Raw genomic sequence first — 23120 nt, 5'->3', positions numbered from 1 at the left:
CATGCGCTTGGGGCACCCTGACGTCACTCTGGAGCGCCCCGGGAGCCGCACGGACGGTAAGTATGCCGCTCCCCCGCTCCCCACTACACTTTACCATGGCTGCCAGGACTTTAGCGTCCCGGCAGCCATGGTAACCATTGAGAAAAAGCAAAACATCGGTCCGGCAATGCGCCGAAACAACGTTTAGCTTAAGGCCGGATCCGGATCAATGCCTTTCAATGGGCATTAATTCCGGATCCGGCCTTGCGGCAAGTCTTCAGGATTTTTGGCCGGAGCAAAAAGCGCAGCATGCTGCGGTATTTTCTCCGGCCAAAAAACGTTCCGGTCCGGAACTGAAGACATCCTGATGCATCCTGAACGGATTTCTATCCATTCAGAATGCATTAGGATAAAACTGATCAGGATTCTTCCGGCATAGAGCCCCGACGACGGAACTCTATGCCGGAAGAAAAGAACGCAGGTGTGAAAGAGCCCTTAGCTCTGCCTGTATGATATTTATGTTTAAATTGTATGGGAGCTGTCATTTGGCATTCTGGGCACTAGAGGCCACTGTTTTGCAGCACAGTCAGCACACTCTGGGATCTGCATATGCAAAGCAGATGATGACTCATGCTTCTGTGTGAAGCAGGAAGTGAATGCTGAGCTGCCTGCAGGAAGTGTTGATCTAACATGGTGGAAGGATTGTGCTGTGAGGGACTGAATCCGATTCCATCCTGGCTTGCGGATGTCCGGCAGTGAATGGACACTCAAAGGAAGGAGAATATATGCTGTCCCCTGTCTGGATCCAGCTCTTTGAAAGAGAGGTTGTCCCAGGAAGACCAGTTCCAGTGTATGGACAGAAAACCTTATTATTAAGCAAGGCCACACGGTTGCTGAGAGCTTGGTAGCCATCCCGGGTAAGCGGCATCCTAGGGCCCCGAACAGACGCAGGTCAGTACACCTGATTACCAATTGTACTTTACTGTTTGGCGCCTAAAGTAACAGAGACTAGCCTAGGCCTTGTATTAGCTAGTTAGATAGGGTTATAGCTTTGTTAGGCCTTACTGTACTGGACTGCAGCGCAGTAATTGACTTGCAGGCTCTGCTGCGTCTGCCACCGGTTAGGTGTGTCCTCTATAGCGGCACAGTACGACTTGTAGGCTCTGCTGTGTACGCCAATGGGCTAGGCCTGTCCCTCGGACAGGGAGGGTGACTGTGGGCCTGGGGTATTACTTATACTGTATACTTGTACTTGTGTTAATACTGTTTCCAAAGTAAAGTTTATATTCTTGCAAATAAAACTGGTGTCAGTGTCGCTTTCCTTGTCTGTGACTTTGCTGTATCCTGGGGAGCCCACCCCGGTACACAGCTTACAACTTGGCATAGTCGGCAGGATACAGCTACCGTTATGGATGGGAACGTGGCGGGAGATCGTGATCCGGCGCCAGTGGTGCCGGATCAGGACCCAGCCCAGGGTGCACAGGCGCAAGTCCAGCTTGCCCCCAACAATATGGCTACCCCAGTAGGATACATCTCTGTAGGGGCACTGCTGCGTCATCTGCCAAAGTATGACGGTAGAAACATGACATTGCAGGACTGGACTGAAAGGGTGCGAAGTGCGGTTAAAATGTGTAACCTGACCCCCGAACTGCGGGCCGAGGTTGCGTTGGGAACCCTAGAGGGTGACATCAGGTGGACAGTGATGGTAAGGCCTGACTCCGAGAGAGATACCCTAGAGAAGATATTCTCCCTGCTAGAGAGAGCCCAAGGGGGCGGGCCAAAGTGGTACAGTTACGGAGTCACTTCTTTAACCGACCCCAGCGAGAGGGCGAGACCCTGATGCAATATTCCAATGCTCTACAGGAGACACTGAATGAGATACAACGACGAGACCCTGAGGCCATGGGCGCCTTCCGGGAGGTGGACCGGCTTCTACGAGATCAGTTCATAGTGGGGCTCTCCAATAAATTCTTACAAGATAAATTACAAGAGATGACCCGAACAATGGCCGATATAACATTCTACAGTGTCTACTTAGCCGCCGTAGAGAGAGAGGAAGAGCCCATACCTGTGGCAGCGAGAGTGGTGAATAGCACGCATGTTACAAGGGACCGGCCGGGGTCTGAAGAATCGGAGTCCTTAAAGGATGTGGTCCAGGCCCTGCGGGCGGAATTGAAAGAGCTTCGGCTGGAAGTGTCCCAGATGAAGGCAGAACCGTCCCGGCCTCCGGAAACGGTCCCCGCACCTCGTGCCACTCCACCCAGAACAACCCCGGTGAGGGGGCCGGTCAGAAGAGGGCCCCTCTGTTGGGCTTGCCGAAAGTACGGCCATATGGCCAGAGAGTGCCCAGAACAGGTAGCGTCTGAGCCGACGTTAAACTTCCGACCGCTGCAGTAGCTGGGCGTCCTGCGGCGGTGCACCAGAAGTTAAGCCCTCTGCGTGAAGAACGTGATCTGTATGCCAGCAGCCCCGTATTAGAAGCCGAGTTGGAAGGCCGAAAGGTCTGCTGCCTAGTTGATACAGGGTCAGAGTGCACCCTAATGCCTCTGGAGTTCTTCGAGAGACACTTCGGGCATATGATGGAGCCCGAAGATGGGAGCGTCATCAGGCTGACGGCTGCCGATAATAGAGAGATGGATGTTCGAGGGATAGTCTGGATGCGGGTCCGACTGTTTGGGCAAGACATCGGCAAGAAAGGGGTCGTGCTGGTGGACCATTCGTCCCGGAAAGGAATGGACGTGACCCTGGGCATGAATATACTGAGAGACCTAGACCATCAACTCTATGCCAAGGAAGGGCCGAAGTACTGGCAACGGGCCACCGCACACCGGCCTACCCAGAAGGTCCTACAACAAATGGTGAGGAGCTGTAGCCTGCAAAAGAGTAACCTGTCCGGACGGGCCATTGGAGACTGTGAGGGTGCTACGGAGGACTCCGTTGAAGATCCCACCTCGACAGGAGCGAATATTGATGCTGCCAGTGGGGGCTGGGCGACGACTGAATGGACTGGAGGTCCTGATCGAGCCCGCTTATCAAGAAGAAACGCAGATTCGCCCACTGGTAGCCCGGGCCCTCGCCGTTGTGAAGGACGGATGTGTGCCTATACGTTGCTGTAATGTTGAGGACTGCGAATTAACCATCCCTGCAAACACCCTGCTGGCCAAAGTTTATGTGTCCGAAGGGGGTATCGCTCGACGAAGGGGCTTCACGCTGCAGCCGGATAGGAGATCAGCCTGGACCTATGCTGTGGAGATCCATTCAAGGGAAACCCCGACAGCGGAGTGGAATGGTCGAGTGATCATGGCCCGTATGGGGGTGGACTGCAGAACCCTGACCCCGGGGGAACAAAAGCTGCTGGAAGACACCCTCTGGGAATTTCAGGAGGCCTTCTCAAGACATGATGAGGACTTTGGGTGTGCTACTGCCATCGAACATGAAATCCCAACCGGCGATGCTGCGCCGATCAGGGAACGTTACCGGCAGATCCCACCTAAGATGTATCAGGAGGTGAAAGACATGGTGGCCAGCATGTTGGAGAACCGGGTGATCCAGGAGAGTCAAAGTCCGTGGGCTGCTCCAGTAGTCTTGGTGCGGAAGAAAGACGGGAGTCTCCGGTTCTGCGTGGATTATCGGAAGCTGAATGCTCAGACCGTCCGGGATGCCTACCCCCTTCCACGGATTGAGGAGTCATTATCAGCCCTAAGCCAAGCAAAGTTCTTCTCAACTCTTGACCTGGCTAGTGGGTACTGGCAGGTGCCGGTGGCCAAGAAGGACAAAGCCAAGACGGCCTTCATTCTACCTATGGGACTCTACGAGTTCAACCGGATGCCCTTCGGCCTCTCCAATGCTCCGGGGACATTCCAGCGATTGATGGAACACTGTCTGGGGGACCTCAACTTCGAATCAGTATTGATATACCTGGATGACATAGTAGTGTTCGGGGCTTCCTTTGAAGATCACCTCCAGAAGCTGCGACAAGTCTTGGGACGGCTACGAGACCATGGGCTCAAGATCAAGCCAAAAAAATGCCAGCTGTTCCGACAGCAGATAGAGTACTTAGGACATGTGGTCACCCAGGAGGGGGTAAAACCGGCCCCCAGCAAGGTGGAGGCCGTTCAGAAGTGGCCCCGGCCAAGTACTGCTACGGGAGGTACGGGCGTTCGTGGGACTGGCTGGCTTTTACAGGAGGTTTATACCCAAATTCGCTCATCTGGTGGGCCCGTTGAATGAGTTGCTAAGAGGCACGGCTGGGGGCCTGAAGAAACGCCCCGTCGACTGGGGGCCCCGACAACAAGAGGCCTTTGAAGTGGTGAAAGAGGCGCTGACCAATGCGCCGATCCTGGCTTACGCGCGGTTTGATACCCCATTCCTGCTGTATACTGATGGAAGCCTACATGGTCTGGGGGCCGTATTGTCCCAAGTCCAGGATGGACGGGAGAGAGTCATCGCCTATGGGAGCCGGTCCCTAAGAGAGTCAGAACGCAACCCTGATAACTATAGCTCCTTTAAACTGGAACTGCTGGCACTGGTGTGGGCCATGACCGAAAGGTTTGCAGAATACCTGACTGGTGCAGAAGTGACCGTGATGACGGACAACAACCCGTTGGCACACCTGGAGAATGCCAAGCTCGGTGCACTCGAGCAAAGATGGTTGGCCCGCCTTTCTAAGTACCAATACCGCATCAAGTTCCGGTCCGGTAGGGAGAATGGCAACGCCGATGCACTCTCTCGAGTTCCAGTAGGACAGTCGACTCAGAGAGCCGATGAGGAGTTAGAGGATACTGAAACTCCTGACCTTGGTCGCTTACCTCTGTTCCCGGATGTGGCACATTCAAGTGGGGTGGCGTCTGGAATGACGCTGGTGCTGGGGAAAATGTTGACTGATTGGGAGAGAGTCCAGGATAGCTGCCGAGACTTGTGGAAAGTGAAAGAATGGGTTCGGAGCAAGATCTGGCCTTGGCCAGAAGAACGAGCCCGTCTGACCCCAGAGGGTCAGAAGTTGTTACGGCAGTGAGACAAGCTGACAAATACCCAGGGCCTCCTGTGCCGGATCATATACTTACAGTCAGAGCTGCAGTACCGGCAACAGATTGTCATTCTCATGTCGTTGGGACCGGAGGCCGCCAGGGTAGCTCATGAAAAGGGAGCTCATTTTGGGAGCGACAAAACGTTCAAGTGGCTCCAACGGCTGGTATACTGTCCAGATCTGGCCGACATGGTGGCCACGGCATGTCTTAAGTGTCGATCCTGTGGGTTGAGTAAGAGTACTGAACAGCGGGCTCCTGTGCAGACCATCCCCACCTCAGCGCCCCTAGAACTTCTGATGATAGATAGATTGTACTGTCTAGTCATGACAGATCACTTTACCAAGTATGCGGTGCCTGTGCCCACCAGAGACCAAACCGCAGAGTCGGCCGTCGAAGCTGTCTGTAAACACTTTATACAGGTGTTCGGGTGTCCACGGAGGATACATTCTGACCAGGGAGCATGCTTTCAGGGTACTCTAATGAATGAACTGTACCAACTGTATGGGATTGAACGCTCCCGCACCACTCCGTATCACCCACAAGGAAACGGGGCGTGCGAACGCTTCAATCGCACCTTGCTTCAGATGCTGCGGACTCTGGAAGACAGTCAAAAAGCCCAGTGGCCCGCGTACCTACCTGAGTTGATGTGGGCCTATAACAACAGAGTACACAGTACCACCGGATACTCTCCACATATGCTCATGTTTGGACGAGCCGGACGGGAGATTGAAGATCTCCACATGCCCAACCCGATGGAGCCCCCACCGAGAAGTACCACCGCATGGGTGCAGGAGCACCGCCGCCGGCTGAGAGCGGTCCACAAGGTTGTGGGGGAGCAGCCTGGGACAGGTGGTACACCCTAACCCAAGACCAGTGCAGAAAGATGGGTATGTCCCTGGTGATCGGGTGATGGTCAAAGCCAAACGGCCATCTGGGAAGTTGGATGGACGGTGGGAGGCAGTTCCATACACGGTGAAGAGAAGGGTAGACCCCACTATTCCGGTCTATGAGGTAGAGCCAGTAGGGACAGGTGGACCCTCACGGAACCTACACCGTAATATGTTGAGACGCTGCAATTTTGATGAGCCGGTGTGCATGGAGGGGGTGCCTTCTCACGATCAGGGTATGGAGGAAAGTCCCTCAGATGAGGAAGAAGAGGAATGGTGGGTCGCCCTGCCCAAGTGTCCACAGAGGTTCCGGCCATGGCAGGTTTGCCACCCAGATGCAATGCTGAGCAATCAACAGCTCCTCTCTTGTCAAATATGCCTGATGCCCCCAGTATTTCTGAAACCCCCAATCTGAGAAGGTCAGCGAGGCCCAATGCTAATGTGCCTCTACAGCGCTATGCCCAGGATGAGTTTGTATGGGGAGAGTTGCCTAGGACGACAACTTCTAGTGGGGTGGCATGTGAGATTGTGGATAAGCTCTGCCTGTATGATATTTATGTTTAAATTGTATGGGAGTTGTCATTTGGCATTCCGGGCACTAGAGGCCACTGTTTTGCAGCACAGTCAGCACACTCTGGAATCTGCATATGCAAAGCAGATGATGACTCATGCTTCTGTGTGAAGCAGGAAGTGAATGCTGAGCTGCCTGCAGGACGTGTTGATCTGACATGGTGGAAGGATTGTGCTGTGAGGGACTGAATCCGATTCCATCCTGGCTTGCGGATGTCCGGCAGTAAATGGACACTCAAAGGAAGGAGAGTATCTGCTGTCCCCTGTCTGGATCCAGCTCTTTGAAAGAGGTTTTCCCAGGAAGACCAGTTCCAGTGTATGGACAGAAAACCTTATTATTAAGCAAGGCCGCACGGTTGCTGAGAGCTTGGTGGCCTTCCCGGGTAAGCGGCATCCTAGGGCCCCAAACAGACGCAGGTCAGTACACCTGATTACCAATTGTACTTTACTGTTTGGCGCCTAAAGTAACAGAGACTAGCCTAGGCCTTGTATTAGCTAGCTAGATAGGGTTATAGCTTTGTTAGGCCTTACTGTACTGGACTGCGGCGCAGTATTTGACTTGCAGGCTCTGCTGCATCCGCCACCGGCTAGGTGTGTCCTCTTTAGCGCCACAGCAAGACTTACAGGCTCTGCTGTGTGCACCATCGGCTAGGCCTGTCCCACGGACAGGGACGGTGACTGTGGGCCTGGGGTATAATTTAGTCAGTGTATATTTTATTGTTGTGTGTTCACTATTGTTAAAGTAAAGTTTCTGTTCTTGCATATAAAGCTGGTGTCAGTGTCGCTTTTCTAGTCTGTGACTTCGCTGTATCCTGGGGAGCCCACCCCGGTACACGGCTTACAGAAGTCCCCCATAAAAACCACCTCATTATGATTTGCCACCTTGTCCATTTTGTTTAGTAGTAGATTTTATGTGGACTCTGGTATATTAGGCGGTTTATAATAAACTGCTATTAGTAATTTATTATTATTTTTGCCTCTATGTATTTCTAACCACAGTGACTCCACATGTTCATGTCCCTCACTTATATATTCTCGGACTGTGGGCTTTAGACAGGACTTTACATAAAAGGCATACCCCTCCCCCTCTCAGGTTTTGACGATCCTTTCTGAACAGACTGTAACCTTGTACATAGTCATAGCTATCATCCAGCCATGTTTCTGTTATTCCCACTGTGTCATAGTCCTCCTCACACATCACTAATTCCAGTTCACCAGTTTTATTAATCAGGCTTCTGGCATTAGTATACATACAATTAAAAGGTTTATGTATATTTTTTACCCTACACCTTTCCTTCTGAACTGTTCTAGTCCCTCCTTCCATTCCTCCCCCAGTCCCATTACCTTGCCCCGGGTCTCTATCTGCCCTATCTTCACATTCTATAATGTAATTACCCTCCCCCCCAGTCCCTAGTTTAAACACTCCTCCAACCTTTTAAACATCTCTTCCCCCAACACAGCTGCCCCTTCCCCATTGAGGTGCAGCCCATCCCTACAATAGAGCCTGTAGCTAACAGAGAAGTCGGCCCAGTTCTCCAGGAACCCAAACCCCTCCTTCCTACACCAGTTCTTGAGCCACTTGTTAACCTCCCTAATCTCCCGCTGCCTTTCTTGTGTGGCTCGTGGTACAAGCAGTATTTCGGAAAACACTACCTTTGAGGTTCTTGTCCTAAGCTTTTGACCTAAATTCCTAAAATAATTTTTAAGGACTCGCCACCTTCCTCTAACTTTGTCATTGGTTCCAATATGGACCATGACTGCTGGGTCTTCTCCAGCCCCTCCCAGTAATCTGACAACTCGATCCGCGATGTGTCGAACTCTAGTGCCAGGAAGACAACACACGGTTCGGCGATCACGGTCTTTGTGAGAGATTGCCCTTTCTGTACCCCTAATAATAGAGTCTCCTACTACCTGCACCTGTCTGCCCTGCCCTGCTCTCCTGGTCCCCTGCATACTGGAGCTGACATTACCCTGACTGGCAGCAGTGCTGTCCCTGAACCGACATCCCCCTCATCTGCCAACTGTGCAAACTTGTTGGGGTGTGACAGATCAGGGCTATCCTCCCTTGCACTCTTCCCTCTACCCCGCTTTCTAACTGTTACCCAGCTAGCTACCTCACTTTCCTGAGCCTCCTCGCTTTCACCCTCCCCCTCAACTACCCCATAGAGGGCTTGCTCAGTGAGCAGCAAACTCTTTTCCAAATTGTTAACGCCTCTCAGTGTTGAAACTCGCCTGTTTAGATACTCAATTTGTGATTCCAAACAGGTAATTTGCTCACATTTTGAACAATGATATACACCCTCGAACGACTGTTCCAGGACTGCATACATCAGACAAGATGTGCACTGGACTGCGCTGTCAATAATGGAACACATACTAATGGGGATTACACAATGAAAGCGAAAAAAATACAATATAATGCAGTAATAAGAAACTAATTTACTGCAGTCCCCCACTGAAGTCCCTGAATCTGAAGTCACTTAATCTAAAGTCTCACACTTATACAAACACACACTTAAATCAAACACGCGACACGCAAACTCGCTTATATTCCTGCTTATATAAATAGAGCTCTCAAAAACCAGCCTGTTTTGTTTCCTCTGGGAAGGGGATTAACTATTTTAATTTCCCTGTCACGTATAAAGTGCACGTGTATCTCTCACCAAAAATGGGTATATGTCACTAGTAATGAGCGGCATAGGCAATATTCTTTTTCGTGAATTTTTTGCATAATATTCGCAATAAATTTGCGAATTCTAGAATTTCCGATCACCATTAATTATTTTCGTGATTGCGCAAATTGCCACTAATGATGCACATTTTATTTGCGCAATACATGAAACTTCACATTTTATTAGATCTGAGTAGATATTACTGATTGGTGCACTAAGTATTGTTGTGACATCACAGCACTGTGTCTAACAGAGACACTAATCCCTATCACAGCACAGTAATTCCTATCACACTACCCAACACCCTGCACTGGAACCTATCAGCTACACTATATCACTATCTAACCTACACTGACTATCTCCCACTCACTATCTGTAATATATATATATATATATATATATATATATATATATATATATATGAGATAACTATCTAATGTAATTAAATAAGGATCCAGATGACTCGGCAAAGCACAGAGCACAGCAATGACACTGCTCTCTCTCTCTCTTAGAACTGCAAAAAAAAAACGCAGAAAATGGCTGCTGGGGAGTTTTTTTATATAGTAAAGGGGTAGGCAACTTTCCTATTGGTTGCTAGGGATGTTGCTAAGCTCTGACAAAGATATTGCAGCCTTCTCACCACAAGCAAGAATAGTAGTACAGATTAAAAAATATAACCTAGAATATTTGCAATTATGAATATATAGCACTATATTCTAGATTTTCGCAAATTCTCAAAGTGCGGATATTCGCGATAAAAATTCGCTATTAGAATATTTGCGATCAACACTATATGTCACCCATCACACTAATGGACGGATTAACTATTATATTTTTGTGTCAGGGCTACAAAGTTGGTGCATTGCACCCACAAAAAAAATCGCTATAGGTCACCCACAGAATTAACCAGATTTATTATTATATTTCTGTGTCAGGGGTGCAAAGCTGTTGTATTGCACCCACAAAAAATCTGCCACAAAACAAATAGCTAGATTCCTAACACTCTCCCTCACTTTAGCTGCCTGCTTCCTGTCCCTGCATTACTCAGAGCTGATGGGCAGTGCTACACGTGATCCAGCTTGTATAGAGGCTGGGTCACATGATGCACAACTAGGCATGGCTGTGATGGCCTCTAAGTGCCCACAGCTTAAAAGTTTGTTGATTGGCTGCCCTGCAGCCTTTCAAAAGCTTTATTAAATGCCCAAACACCGAACACAAACTTTTCTGGCAAAGTTCGGGTTCGGATCCGGGTACTTGAACTCGCAAAGGTCGGTACGGACCCGAACGTTACAATTTAGGTTCGCTCAACCCTACTGCTTAGTCACTTAGTCGCCTAATGGATATTGGCGAAGGGCTTAAAATAAGTTAAGGTCATATTAACAGCACATAGCAGTTCCCAAAGGAAACACAGTGAAAAATATGTCAAGCATAGCAGTGCCCATACGCTATATGGCAGTCACCATGATATATATTCTATATAATTAAAGCGCTGTGTGAGTGTGCTGTGTCCATGTGTGTACCCAGTTTTGAATTGGGCATGCGCGGCAGGGGCAACCAATCAGGGCACAGCGCTCCACACGCGGCCGCACCACCCACAGTATTGTGCCGACCAATGAGCAAAGGGTGCTACACACGCACTGCCCACACTAGCACGCCGAATAGGGCTGCAACGATTACTCAATGTAATCTAATCACGTGACCACAGAGCGTGAGTGACCACGCTTCATGGCCTCCAGTCAGCATCGTGACGTCAGGTACCTCCCAGCAGCAGGCAATACCCACCCTCCCCCCTACGGGGAGCTCCTCTTGCCTGCTATCTGTGAATGGGAGCGCACGGCATCTCTGTACACACTGATGCCGTGCGCTCCAGGGCACCAGTACTCAAAGGGTGTCCAGCAGTAAGATAACCTGCATTTTATCCAGCCGCAAACAATACCTCAGTGTGTACAGAGATGCCATGCACTCCCATTCACAGATAGCAGGCAAGAGGATCTCCCTGTAGGGGGGAGGTATGGTCTGCTAAAGTGCAGGTTATTTTATTGCTGGACACCCTTTCACTGCATGTACCCTCGAGAGCACAGCATCCCTGTAACATTGTGATGTCCTGCGCTCCAGTAAACAGAAGCATCACGCCTGTACCCTGGAGCTCACAGCATGGGAGTGTACAGAGATAGGGTGCGCTCCCATTCACAGAGCTGGGCTGATAGCAGGCAAGAGGAGCTCATTGTCCCATGAAACAATAAGGGACTTTGTGTGCAGGCCACTGTTCAGGGTGCTGTTTCACTGCTATAATGACATGGAGGCACTGGGGGAGGGGGACATGGCAATGGATGGCATGGAGGCACTGGGGGAGGGGAACATGGCAATGGATGGCATGGAGGCACTGGGGGAGGGGAACATGGCATTGGATGGCATGGAGGCACTGGGGGAGGGGAACATGGCAATGGATGGCATGGAGGCACTGGGGGCGGGGGACATTGCAATAGATGGTATGGAGGCATTGGGGGAGGGGGACATGGCAATGAATGGCATGGAGGGGCAGATGGTACTAGGAGTGGGGGATCTGATGGCACCGGAGAGTGGGGGACATGAAATGGAGGGGATGATCTGATGGCAGTGGGGGACATCACATGGGAATGGATGGCATGGAGGCACTGGGGGAGTGGGGGACATGGCAATGGATGGCATGTAGGGGCTGATGGCACTGGGGGAGTGGAGCTGAAGGCACTGGGTGGTGAGAACTGATGGCACTGGGGGATAGTGGGGCTAATGGCAATGGGGAAACGGAGCTGATCGCACAGGGGGGAACGAAGGGTGTTGGGGACTGATGGCAGGGAGTCTAATGAGTTTTTATTTATGGAAAACAGTCTATTTATTCATTTTTTCATATTACAGTACTCGATTAATCATAAAAATAATCAGTAGAATCTATTTACTAAAATAATCATTTGCTGCAGCTCTAGCGATGACCATTGAGCAAACGGTGCTACACATGACCCCCCCCCCCCCCGCCCACACCAGTGGGCCAGCAAGCAAGTCGGAGTGCCGCCATTTCAGTAATTAACAGCAGTATCAGCCACAGCGCGCCGCCAAGCACGTCGGAGCGCCGCCGTCAGTCATATCACTATAAGCCATATAGAGGAGAAGAGCGCCGCCATTTCAGTCAGTCACAAGCACTATCAGCCATATAGAGAGGAGTGTCTGTCAGCAGTCTGACCTACCAGTCGCCGTTTCTGTTCGTCAGTCCCAGTCGCCATTTCTGTTTGTCAGTCACAGCACTATCAGTCCTATAGAGAGGAGCCCCTGTCAGCAGTCTGACCTACCAGTCACTACCAGCAGTCTCAGCACTAGCAGTCAGTGCCAGCAGTCTCAGCCATAGCCACCAGCCACATGCACCAGTCAGAGCCACAGCCATCAGTCAGCGCAAGCAGTCTCAGCCACAGCCAGCACTCTCAGACACAGCCAGCAGTCAGTGCCAACAGTCTGAGCCACAGCTAACAGTCTCGGCCACCATCCACAGCCACCAGTCAGTGCCAGCAGTCTCAGCCACAGTCACCAGTCAGTGCCAGCAGTCTGAGCCACAGCCACCAGTCTTGGCCACAGCCACCTGTCTCAGCCACCAGTCAGTGCCAGCATTCTCAGCTACAGCCAGCAATCAGTGCCAGCAGTCTCCAGTCTCACCCACCAGTCAGTGCCAGCAGTCTCAGCCACAGCCACCAGCCTCACGCAGCAGTCAGAGCCACAGCCATCAGTCAGTGCAAGCAGTCTCAGCCACAGCCACCAGTCAGTACAAGCAGTCTCAGCCACCAGCTGCAGCCAGCAGTCTCAGCCACCAGCTGCAGCCAGCAGTCTGAGCCACAGCCAGCAGTCAGTGCCAGCAGCTTCAGCCAACAGCCGCAGTCAGCAGTCTTAGCCATAGCCAGCACTCAGTGCAAGCAGTCTCAGCCACCAGCCGCAGCCAGCAGTCTCGGCAACAGCCAGCAGTCAGTGCCATCAGTCTTAACCTCCAGTTAGTGCCAGCAGTCTCAGCCACAGCCACCAGTCTCGGCCACCAGCCACACACACCAGTCAAAGCCACAACCATCAGTCGGTGCAAGCAGTCTCAGCCACCAGCTGCAGCCAGCAGTCTCAGCTACAGCCACCAGTTAGTGCCAGAAATCTCAGCCACAGCCAACAGTCTTGGCCACCAGCCACAGCCACCAGTCTCAGGATTCAGTCAGTGCAAGCAGTCTCAGCCACCATCCGCAGCAAGTAGTCTCATCCACAGCTAGCATTCAGTGCCATCACTCTCAGCCAGCAGCCACAGTCTTACCCATAGTCAGCACTAAGTGCCAGCAGTCTCAGCCACCAGACATAGCCAGCAGTCTCAGCCACAGCCAACAGTCAGTGTCAGCAGTCTCAGCCACAGCCAACAGTCTTGGACACCAGCCAGCAGTCTCAGCCATTAGTCAGTGCAAGCAGTCTGAGCCACCATCCGCAGCAAGTAGTCTCAGCCACAGCTAGCATTCAGTGCCATCACTCTCAGCCAGCAGCCGCAGTCAGCAGTCTCAGCCACCGCCAGAACTCAGTGCCAGCAGTCTCAGCCACAGCCAGAAATCTCAGCCACAGCCACCAGTCAGTGCCAACAGTCTCAGCCGCAGCCAGCAGTCTCCCCCACAGCCACCAGTCAGTGGCAGCAGTCTCAGCCACCTGTCGCAGTCAGCAGTTTCAGCCACAGCCAGCAGTCAGTGCCACCGGTCTTAACAACCAGTCAGTGCCAGCAGTCTCAGCCAGAGTCACCAGTCTCGGCCACCAGCCACAACAGCCATAAGTCAATGCTAGCAGTCTTCGCCACAGCCTTCAGTCAATTCAAGCAGTCTCAGCCACCAGTCAGTGACAGCAATCTCAGCTACAGCCAGCAGTCGTGCCAGCAGTCTCAGCCACAGCCAGCACTCAGTGCCAGCAGCCTCAGCCACCAGTCAGTGCCAGCAACTGTTGCCAGATTCAGCCACCAGTCAGCCACCAGTCAGTGCCAGCATTCTCAGCTACAGCCAGCAATCAGTGCCAGCAGTCTCCAGTCTCACCCACCAGTCAGTGCCAGCAGTCTCAGCCACAGCCACCAGCCTCACGCAGCAGTCAGAGCCACAGCCATCAGTCAGTGCAAGCAGTCTCAGCCACAGCCACCAGTCAGTACAAGCAGTCTCAGCCACCAGCTGCAGCCAGCAGTCTCAGCCACCAGCTGCAGCCAGCAGCTTCAGCCAACAGCCGCAGTCAGCAGTCTTAGCCATAGCCAGCACTCAGTGCAAGCAGTCTCAGCCACCAGCCACAGCCAGCAGTCTCGGCAACAGCCAGCAGTCAGTGCCATCAGTCTTAACCTCCAGTTAGTGCCAGCAGTCTCAGCCACAGCCACCAGTCTCGGCCACCAGCCACACACACCAGTCAAAGCCACAACCATCAGTCGGTGCAAGCAGTCTCAGCCACCAGCTGCAGCCAGCAGTCTCAGCTACAGCCACCAGTTAGTGCCAGCAATCTCAGCCACAGCCAACAGTCTTGGCCACCAGCCACAGCCACCAGTCTCAGGATTCAGTCAGTGCAAGCAGTCTCAGCCACCATCCGCAGCAAGTAGTCTCATCCACAGCTAGCATTCAGTGCCATCACTCTCAGCCAGCAGCCACAGTCTTACCCATAGTCAGCACTAAGTGCCAGCAGTCTCAGCCACCAGACATAGCCAGCAGTCTCAGCCACAGCCAACAGTCAGTGTCAGCAGTCTCAGCCACAGCCAACAGTCTTGGACACCAGCCAGCAGTCTCAGCCATTAGTCAGTGCAAGCAGTCTGAGCCACCATCCGCAGCAAGTAGTCTCAGCCACAGCTAGCATTCAGTGCCATCACTCTCAGCCAGCAGCCGCAGTCAGCAGTCTCAGCCACCGCCAGAACTCAGTGCCAGCAGTCTCAGCCACAGCCAGAAATCTCAGCCACAGCCACCAGTCAGTGCCAACAGTCTCAGCCGCAGCCAGCAGTCTCCCCCACAGCCACCAGTCAGTGCCAGCAGTCTCAGCCACCTGTCGCAGTCAGCAGTTTCAGCCACAGCCAGCAGTCAGTGCCACCGGTCTTAACAACCAGTCAGTGCCAGCAGTCTCAGCCAGAGTCACCAGTCTCGGCCACCAGCCACAACAGCCATAAGTCAATGCCAGCAGTCTTAGCCACAGCCTTCAGTCAATTCAAGCAGTCTCAGCCACCAGTCAGTGACAGCAATCTCAGCTACAGCCAGCAGTAGTGCCAGCAGTCGTGCCAGCAGTCTCAGCCACAGCCAGCACTCAGTGCCAGCAGCCTCAGCCACCAGTCAGTGCCAGCAACTGTTGCCAGATTCAGACAGAATATTTACAAAAAATGTTGTCTATAAAGATTTTTTTTTTTTTATTCTGAATATTTGCTTCAGATATTGTATATTAAAGATTGTTACAAAGTTTTACACTAAGGCTATAATAATTACACTTACTGTATTGTAATATATACGTTTCCATTTAATTTTTATTATTTTACTTTTGACTTCTTGCCAAAATATTTTGGACAAAAAAAAATAAAACAAGAGATACAATGTGGTCAAATTACCTTGCTATTTAATATAGACTGTATGCACTACTGTTCTAGCGCCCGTTATTGTAACGGGCTTAACGTCTAGTTATATAATTTCTCTGCAGATGACTTTTTACTTTTAGTCTTTAGTTTTAATTTGTTTTGAATGTCTTTTATAGGACCTTATATACAACCCATCATCCTCTTCAAGCAACTCCGAATGGAAGGTTTCATGGTGACGCGCTGGTCAGACAAATTTCAAGAAGGACAAAAACAGCTCCTACAATGGGTTTTAGAGGTAATGTTATACGTACGGTATATGGTAATGTTATATATGGGAATTTAAAATAATGTTAATCCATGGTAACATACACTATGATCTGGAGTTGAGTGATGTTAATAAAGAGCGGCACTGCTTGTTGCCAGTCACTTAAAGGGTTTATCCAGCTATCTGTAACTGATAACCTCTGCATAGGTCATCAGCATCTGATTGGTGCTGAGCTGAGACCAGGCCACGTGACTGATGGTCATGATGTCACTTGCCTATGGTAAGCAGCTAATCTGAGGGTGTCCTGGGTGTCAGATACCTAATGATCAGATGCTGATGACCAATCCACAGGATCAACAATCAAATAAACGGTAACGGCAACATCTCAGCATGTTCCTTTATTAGACGTACTTCAATGAATGTGCACACAGAAAGCCAAACTGCAACATTTCGAACCCGCACCTACAATGAGAACGGAGCGGGGAAATGAACAGAGGGCACACTGTGCATGCACAGCCGCCCTCTATTAATTTCTATGTGGCCGCCGAAAATAGCCGAGCGCTGTCTCGGCTATTTCCGTCTGCCCCATAGAAATGAACGGGAGCAGGGGTCGCGCGTGCGCGTGCGCTGTGCGCTCCCATTTACTTCTATGGGAGCAGTGGGGAGCTGCGCTTGGTGGTGGACGGACCCCTGGAAATCTGGGGTCCTCCAGCCACTGCTCTCCCCGCTCTGTTCTCCACCTCTGGGACCTGCACCTATCAGACAATGGGGGCATATCCTAGCGATATGCCCCCATTGTATGTGATGGGAATACCCCTTTAAGACTGCTTCCCGCGTACAGCTATGCAATAAGAAGAACTCCAGCAAGAAACAGAACTTGTGCAATTCAAAGTGATACTTATTGTGAGGCGGCTTGTCATGGCCTATGGTGTGTTTTGTGACACTTTCCTTCACTTGGTTGCCCGATACTACGTTTGGTGTTGTATGCATGTGGTGGCAGTGTCTCGGCCTTCTGGCTGATCCCCAGGACATGGTTGCCACGCATGCGTTGCCCACGGTAACAGGTGGAGTGTGATCTTTATGTGTGTAATTCCCCTTTAAGTGTCAGTCTTCCCTTGCTTTGTGTTGGAAGGGTTAACTTCCTTCACAGTGTGTGTGCTGGGAGAGGATGCATGCTGGCAGCGACTTTGTGGGAACCGTGTGCTGAGAGTGGACGCAGTGTTCAGTGCGGTCTCCCCGGGCTGTTTCTTTGCTGGACTCTGGTCCCTGTGTGTTGCTCCAGAGGCTGGCAGTCGGCACCCTAGTTCCTGTGTGTTGCTCCAGGGGCTGGCAGCAGTCCTGGGGAGACTCGCTGACACTGATTCTGCTACCTTTTCCCTTCCCTGTTTGGGGTCCCACACTGGTTTTCCCTTTTGTGTTGGTGAGGGGGCTTTGAGGGGTGAGAGTGTCACGTTTGGTGTTGTATGCATGTGGTGGCAGTGTCTCAGCCTTCTGGCTGATCCCCAGAACATGGTTGCCACACATGCCATTGCCCGCGGTAACAGGTGGAGTGTGATCTTTATGTGTGTAATTCCCCTTTAAGTGGCCGTCTTCCCTTGCTTTGTGTTGGAAGGGTTAACTTCCTTCCTAGTGTGTGTGCACTGGGTGTGTCTGTGTGTGGGTGTGGCTACATGGGCTATTTAGCCTCTGCTGTGATTAGTAGTCTGAGGGGTACTTCAGCCATGGCTAGCTGGAGTCATCCTCCTGTGATATACCATCTGCCAGTGGGGGCCACCCTTGTGGTCATAAGTTATGTTACATGGTGTTATGAAGGTGTGTGTTTGGTCTCCTTGTTATTGCAGCTTATGGTCCTGGGTTCCTGTGTGATGTGTGCTGTGTCCGCCATATCTTGTGGACAGCAGCGCTTCTGCATGGGTTCCAGGCTTTGTGTCTGTGGCAGGTAGGTGTTACTTGTTGTATTTACCTACCATTGCCATACAATGTTCATGATTCCCTTTTTATGTAGCTTGGCCAGTGAGACTCCTGTTCCTACGTGTCTAGGAGGAACAGGTCGTCTTACCCTACTCCTAGTCCAGGGCCACCCTGAGGGCTAGTAGGAATATTAGGTTCCGCAGTATGAGCCCTCCTACCATCAGGATCGGCTCATACGGCTAGGGGACAGGGTCAGAATTAGGGATTGATAGGAGGTGACCTGTTCCCTGATTCCTGTCCTGGCCTTGCATCGACCATCCATCTTCTGGCATCGCACGGCTGAGGGTTTTCCCCATCCTCAGCCGTGACACGGCTGTACAAATCATGATGTTTTAACCATCAGGCCTTAAGGAGTAGTGCGCTCTGGTAGAAAGTGTGCATGAACGCTAGAGAAAATGCACCGTGTACAGCTATCAGTGCCTGACAGCTATCTATATGTATACACACTTACACAGAGAATGCTATCACTGATAACATCTCCCCTGTATGCAACTGAAGTCAGAAAATGCAGAGGTTTAAAGGGAACATGTCACCGGGATTTTGTGTATACATAGTAACATAGTACATAAGGCTGAAAAAAGACATTTGTCCATCCAGTTCGGCCTGTTATCCTGCAAGTTGATCCAGAGGAAGGCAAAAAAAAAAAACTGTGAGGTAGAAGCCAATTTTCCCCACTTTAGGGGAATAAAAAATTCCTTCCCGACTCCAATCAGGCAATCAGAATAACTCCCTGGATCAACGACCCCTCTCTAGTAGCTATAGCCTGTAATATTATTAAGCTCCAGAAATGCATCCAGGCCGCTCTTGAATTCCTTTATTGTACTCACCATCACCACCTCCTCAGGCAGAGAGTTCCATAGTCTCACTGCTGTTACTGTAAAGAATCCTCTTCTATGTTTGTGTACAAACCTTCTTTCCTCCAGACGCAGAGGATGTCCCCTCGTCACAGTCCTGGGAATAAATAGCTGATGGGATAGATCTCTGTACTGACCCCTGATAAATTTCTACATAATAATTAGATCTCCCCTCAGTCGTCTTTTTTCTAAAGTGAATAGCCCTAATTTTAATAATCTTTCAGGGTACTGTAGTTGCCCCATTCCAGTTATTACTTTAGATGCCCTCCTCTGGACCTTCTCCAGCTCTGCTATGTCTGCCTTGTTTACAGGAGCCCAGAACTGTACACAGTACTCCATGTGTGGTCTGACTAGCAATTTGTAGAGCTGAGGACATGGGTTGCTAGATGGCCGCTAGCACATCCGCAATACCCAGTCCCCATAGCTCTATGTGCTTTTATTGTGTCAAAAAAAACGATTTGATACATATGCAAATTAACCCGAGATGAGTCCTGTCCCTGAGATGAGTCAGGGACAGGACTCATCTCAGGTTAATTTGCATATGTATCAAATCGTTTTTTTTACACAATAAAAGCACACAGAGCTATGGGGACTGGGTATTTCGGATGTGCTAGCGGCCATCTAGCAACCCATGTCCTCAGCTCTATACACAAAATCCCGGTGACAGGTTCCCTTTAAATGTATAAATTACAAGTTATACTGAATCTTTTCCTACAAAACTATATATCAATCCGCTCTGCTCCTCCTGCTCTATATCATGCTGCCTGCAGATTGCACTGCATTTTGTGGTGACAGCTTCCCTTTAAATAGCCAGCATGTAATACTAACTTCAATAGCACTGGGCTTGTAGTAGCAGAAATGGCCATCTTTAATTTATATCATTGAATATGGTGAATAACTTCGGGATTTGATTTTTCAACTTGAAAACCATTTTAAAACTTGGTTCCAAAGTTGGTGTCGGTACTGAAGCGGACTTTGAATACCTGTTTTAAAATGGTTTAAGTTTAATAATCAAATGCCTAAGTTATTCACGAACGTCTGATGAGCCCATACATTTTAATGCTGTACAGAGACGGATCTCGGTATTAAAAGGAAGTTTTAAGCGAAGCAACTTCGGATCTAGGATCCAAAGCTCGCTTCGCTCATCCCTACCTGTGATATTCTATATGGGTTTTATCAATGTAAATTTAACGTATTAACAAACAAAATTAAAAAAAATAAAAGTATTTTAGCATCTGAAATTTCCACATAAAACTACAAAATGTATTACATATAGTTGGGTTAGACATCACCGAATCTGCTGGTTTAATGTACTTTGTAGATGTACACTATTATAAGATACAGTAACATTCATTATTTTCTTTTAGGGTAAGGTGAAATATCATGAACACATCACCAAAGGTTTTGAGAACATGCCGGCTGGATTCATAGGAATGCTCAGTGGAGAGAATACCGGCAAAGCAATTATACAAGTTTAAATATGTCTGTATACAGTTTACATTACTATGTCCTGCCATCTGTTAAGCTGAGTACTGCTTGTAGAACTTTATACCTAAATGTTATTACCACAAAAAAACTCAGCAAATATATGTACATTCAGAAGATGCCATGATTTTCTTAATGTTATCATGAAGAAAGTTATACACTAAACAAATACAACTTTTTGACCTTCCTTATGCTGAATCGCAGTGTTGTGTGCAGGAGGTATCATGCATATTGTTTTTTTATTTTTTATTTTTTTAGCCATGGCATTTCTTTTACAAATTCAGCATTCTCTTGGTATGAAGTGACCAAAAATAACACAAGAGAGAATGGAATTGTGGAAAATGGTCTTTTATTTTGCAAAAAATATGGGGCATACTCCCCCCTACTGGCATTCTCCCTTGCCATAACAGTCTGCTTACTTAGCTTTCAATTTACTTTTTTAAATTATAACAAAGACTTGGTTTTAGAACAATTGGCCAGTGTACCATATTTTTTCGGACTATAAAACGCACCTAGGATTTGGAGGAGAAAAATAAGAAAAAATATTTTTCATCAGGCCTCAGATTGGATAGTAAAAAATAAATAATGTAAAAATAAATTTATCTCACTTGGTCCGGTGGGCGCTGTCACTCACTCACCGCTCCCTGTTTTTCTTCTGGCCCTCTCTGCACTGTGACCTAACATTGCACAGCATCAGCTCACAGTGCACGTAGGAACGCACTATGACCTGTACGCCGTCAGGACACAATGCAGAGCAGGGCCCAGAGGAAGACCAGGGTAGGTGAGTACTGTGCAGCCTCCAGGCTCCCCGTGCCTCCTGCATGCTGATGACCACTTCCATAATGCACATGCTCATTAGCATTTGGACTATAAGTCGCACTGCCACTTTTTCATCACATTTGGGGGAAAAAGTACGTATGTCTTGTAGTCAGAAAAAAGGGAAATAACTGCTAAATGGAAAAAAGAATAGTTAAATGCTAAAACAGTAAAATGCAGAATAATTAACAATGGAATGCAAGCATTTTATTCTGCCACTACCTGGGACACCTTGCCTGGTATGCCAATGCCAACTTTGCTATGAAATATAGCTAAAACTGCCTGTTTAACTTACCTTCTCCATTACGATTACAAAGTCACTAACACTACTAATATAAAGCACTTATTCTACGCAGGGCTAAAAATATGAACTCGTAGGATTGTATGTACTGGTCAGGTAAATTTTGACTGGTATAAAAACAGGCAAAACATTCTTAGAATTATTATCAGAATGGTTTCACTTTGGAACTGATTGCAAGAACCCACAAATGATGTGCAGTGTCCCACACAGTGATGGTCGTGGGCACTTCAAATTTCTATATATGCCTATCTATTGTATTATTGTATATAACTGTAAATTCCTTATAACAGGCTGTTAGAGTGTCATTACATCTATGCGCCCCCAGGTGGTCCTAGCACCACCAGATATATATATCTGAGGGTGTGTCTATGTAGGAGAGAGAGAGGGGAACAGAAGAAAAGTTAATGGAGGAGGTGAACAAGAACAGTCCTAGATATAGCTGCCACTTTAGCCCCTTGGCTATGGCCAAGCTGCGGGAGCGTGGACCAGATCTTTTATAGCTACTTAGCACAGACTAGATAGTCAATGTCTGGATATAGCGCAAGAATAGTGGAGATAGGAACTGCATTAGTTTATGGACTCCACAGCACCAGTGACCGGGAGAAGCCTAAAAGCACCTGGACACAGCGGGACGACTAGGCACAAAGTTGTCCATTACCACATGCCTCTATGGACATTGTGGACCTGAGTTTCATAAAGCATCCTGTACAAATAATGGAGCAGAAGGTTTTTACCTGCCATTAGGGAGACCACCCTGTGGATTGCTAATTACAAGTAAGAAGTTATTATTTACAGTACCCGAGTGCTAGAGTGTGGACAAAGTATAGACAAATATAGAAAGAAGGAAAGCTCCTCAAATTACAATTGCCAAGCCTGTTACAAGGATTACAGCTGAACTAATATTTGGATTACTCTTGCTATCTAAATGAACTGTACTGACTACCCTGAGACAAGTGATCAAGTAAAAGTTCTGTTGTTTATAACAATTGACTCCTCATCATTTCTACCACCTTCATTTGCACCTAACGGTGCTGGCGTCATGAATAGGGTTGAGCGAACCCGAACTGTAAAGTTCGGGTTCGTACCGAGCTTTACGATTTCTTGACCCCGGACCCGAACATTTCAGTAAAAGTTCGGTGTTCGGCGATTTAATTACGCTTTTTGAAAAGTTGCAGGGCAGCCAATCAACAAGCATTTAACTAGTGTGCCTTTAGAAGCCATCACAGCCATGCCTACTAATGGCATGGCAGTGATTGGCCAGTGCAGCATGTGACCCAGCCTCTATATAAGCTGGAGTCACGTAGCGCCGCACGTCACTCAGCTCTTACTAGTGTAGGGATAGGATGCTGCTGCTTTGAGGGAGAGAATAGGAAAGAATCTATCTGATATCAGAACTTGTTGTTAACTCTGCGATCTACAGCAATTTTTTTGTGGGTGCAATGCAGCATTTTTGTACCCTGCCCTGAGCCCAGTGATACAGAAAAATAAGTTTTATCCGCCTGTTAGTTAGGTGGGCGTCGGCGGCCATTTTGTGCAAGTTCAGTGCACCAGCACTGCATATGTGCCAGGGACAATAATTTAATCCTGTTCTTTTAGTTAAGTGGGCAACATATACCCATTTTTTAAGTGCACCTGCACTGCATATGTGTAGGGATGAGTGAACCCGAACTGTATAGTTCGGGTTCGTACCGAATTTTGGGGTGTCCATGACACGGACCCGGACATTTTCGTAAAAGT

General features: G+C 49.1%; 1 protein-coding gene across 2 annotated transcripts in view; it reads left to right on the top strand.

The window, feature by feature from the left end:
• Window positions 1–22360, top strand: part of LOC122921450 (prostaglandin reductase 1-like) — a 164425-nt gene extending 142065 nt beyond the window's left edge. For both annotated transcript variants that reach the window (XM_044271431.1, XM_044271438.1), the window contains exons 9-10: window positions 15868–15986; window positions 20149–22360. In XM_044271431.1, coding sequence (XP_044127366.1) covers window positions 15868–15986; window positions 20149–20259 — 230 coding nt within the window. In that variant the 3' untranslated portion in view covers window positions 20260–22360. The remainder of the gene's footprint in view (window positions 1–15867; window positions 15987–20148) is intronic.
• Window positions 22361–23120: the final 760 nt, after the last annotated feature.

Source organism: Bufo gargarizans, chromosome 1, assembly GCF_014858855.1.
Source record: "Bufo gargarizans isolate SCDJY-AF-19 chromosome 1, ASM1485885v1, whole genome shotgun sequence".
In the NCBI taxonomy this organism is placed as follows: domain Eukaryota; kingdom Metazoa; phylum Chordata; class Amphibia; order Anura; family Bufonidae; genus Bufo; species Bufo gargarizans.
Note: the sequence above shows the minus strand (reverse complement) of the source record. Positions and strands in the feature narration are given on the sequence as shown.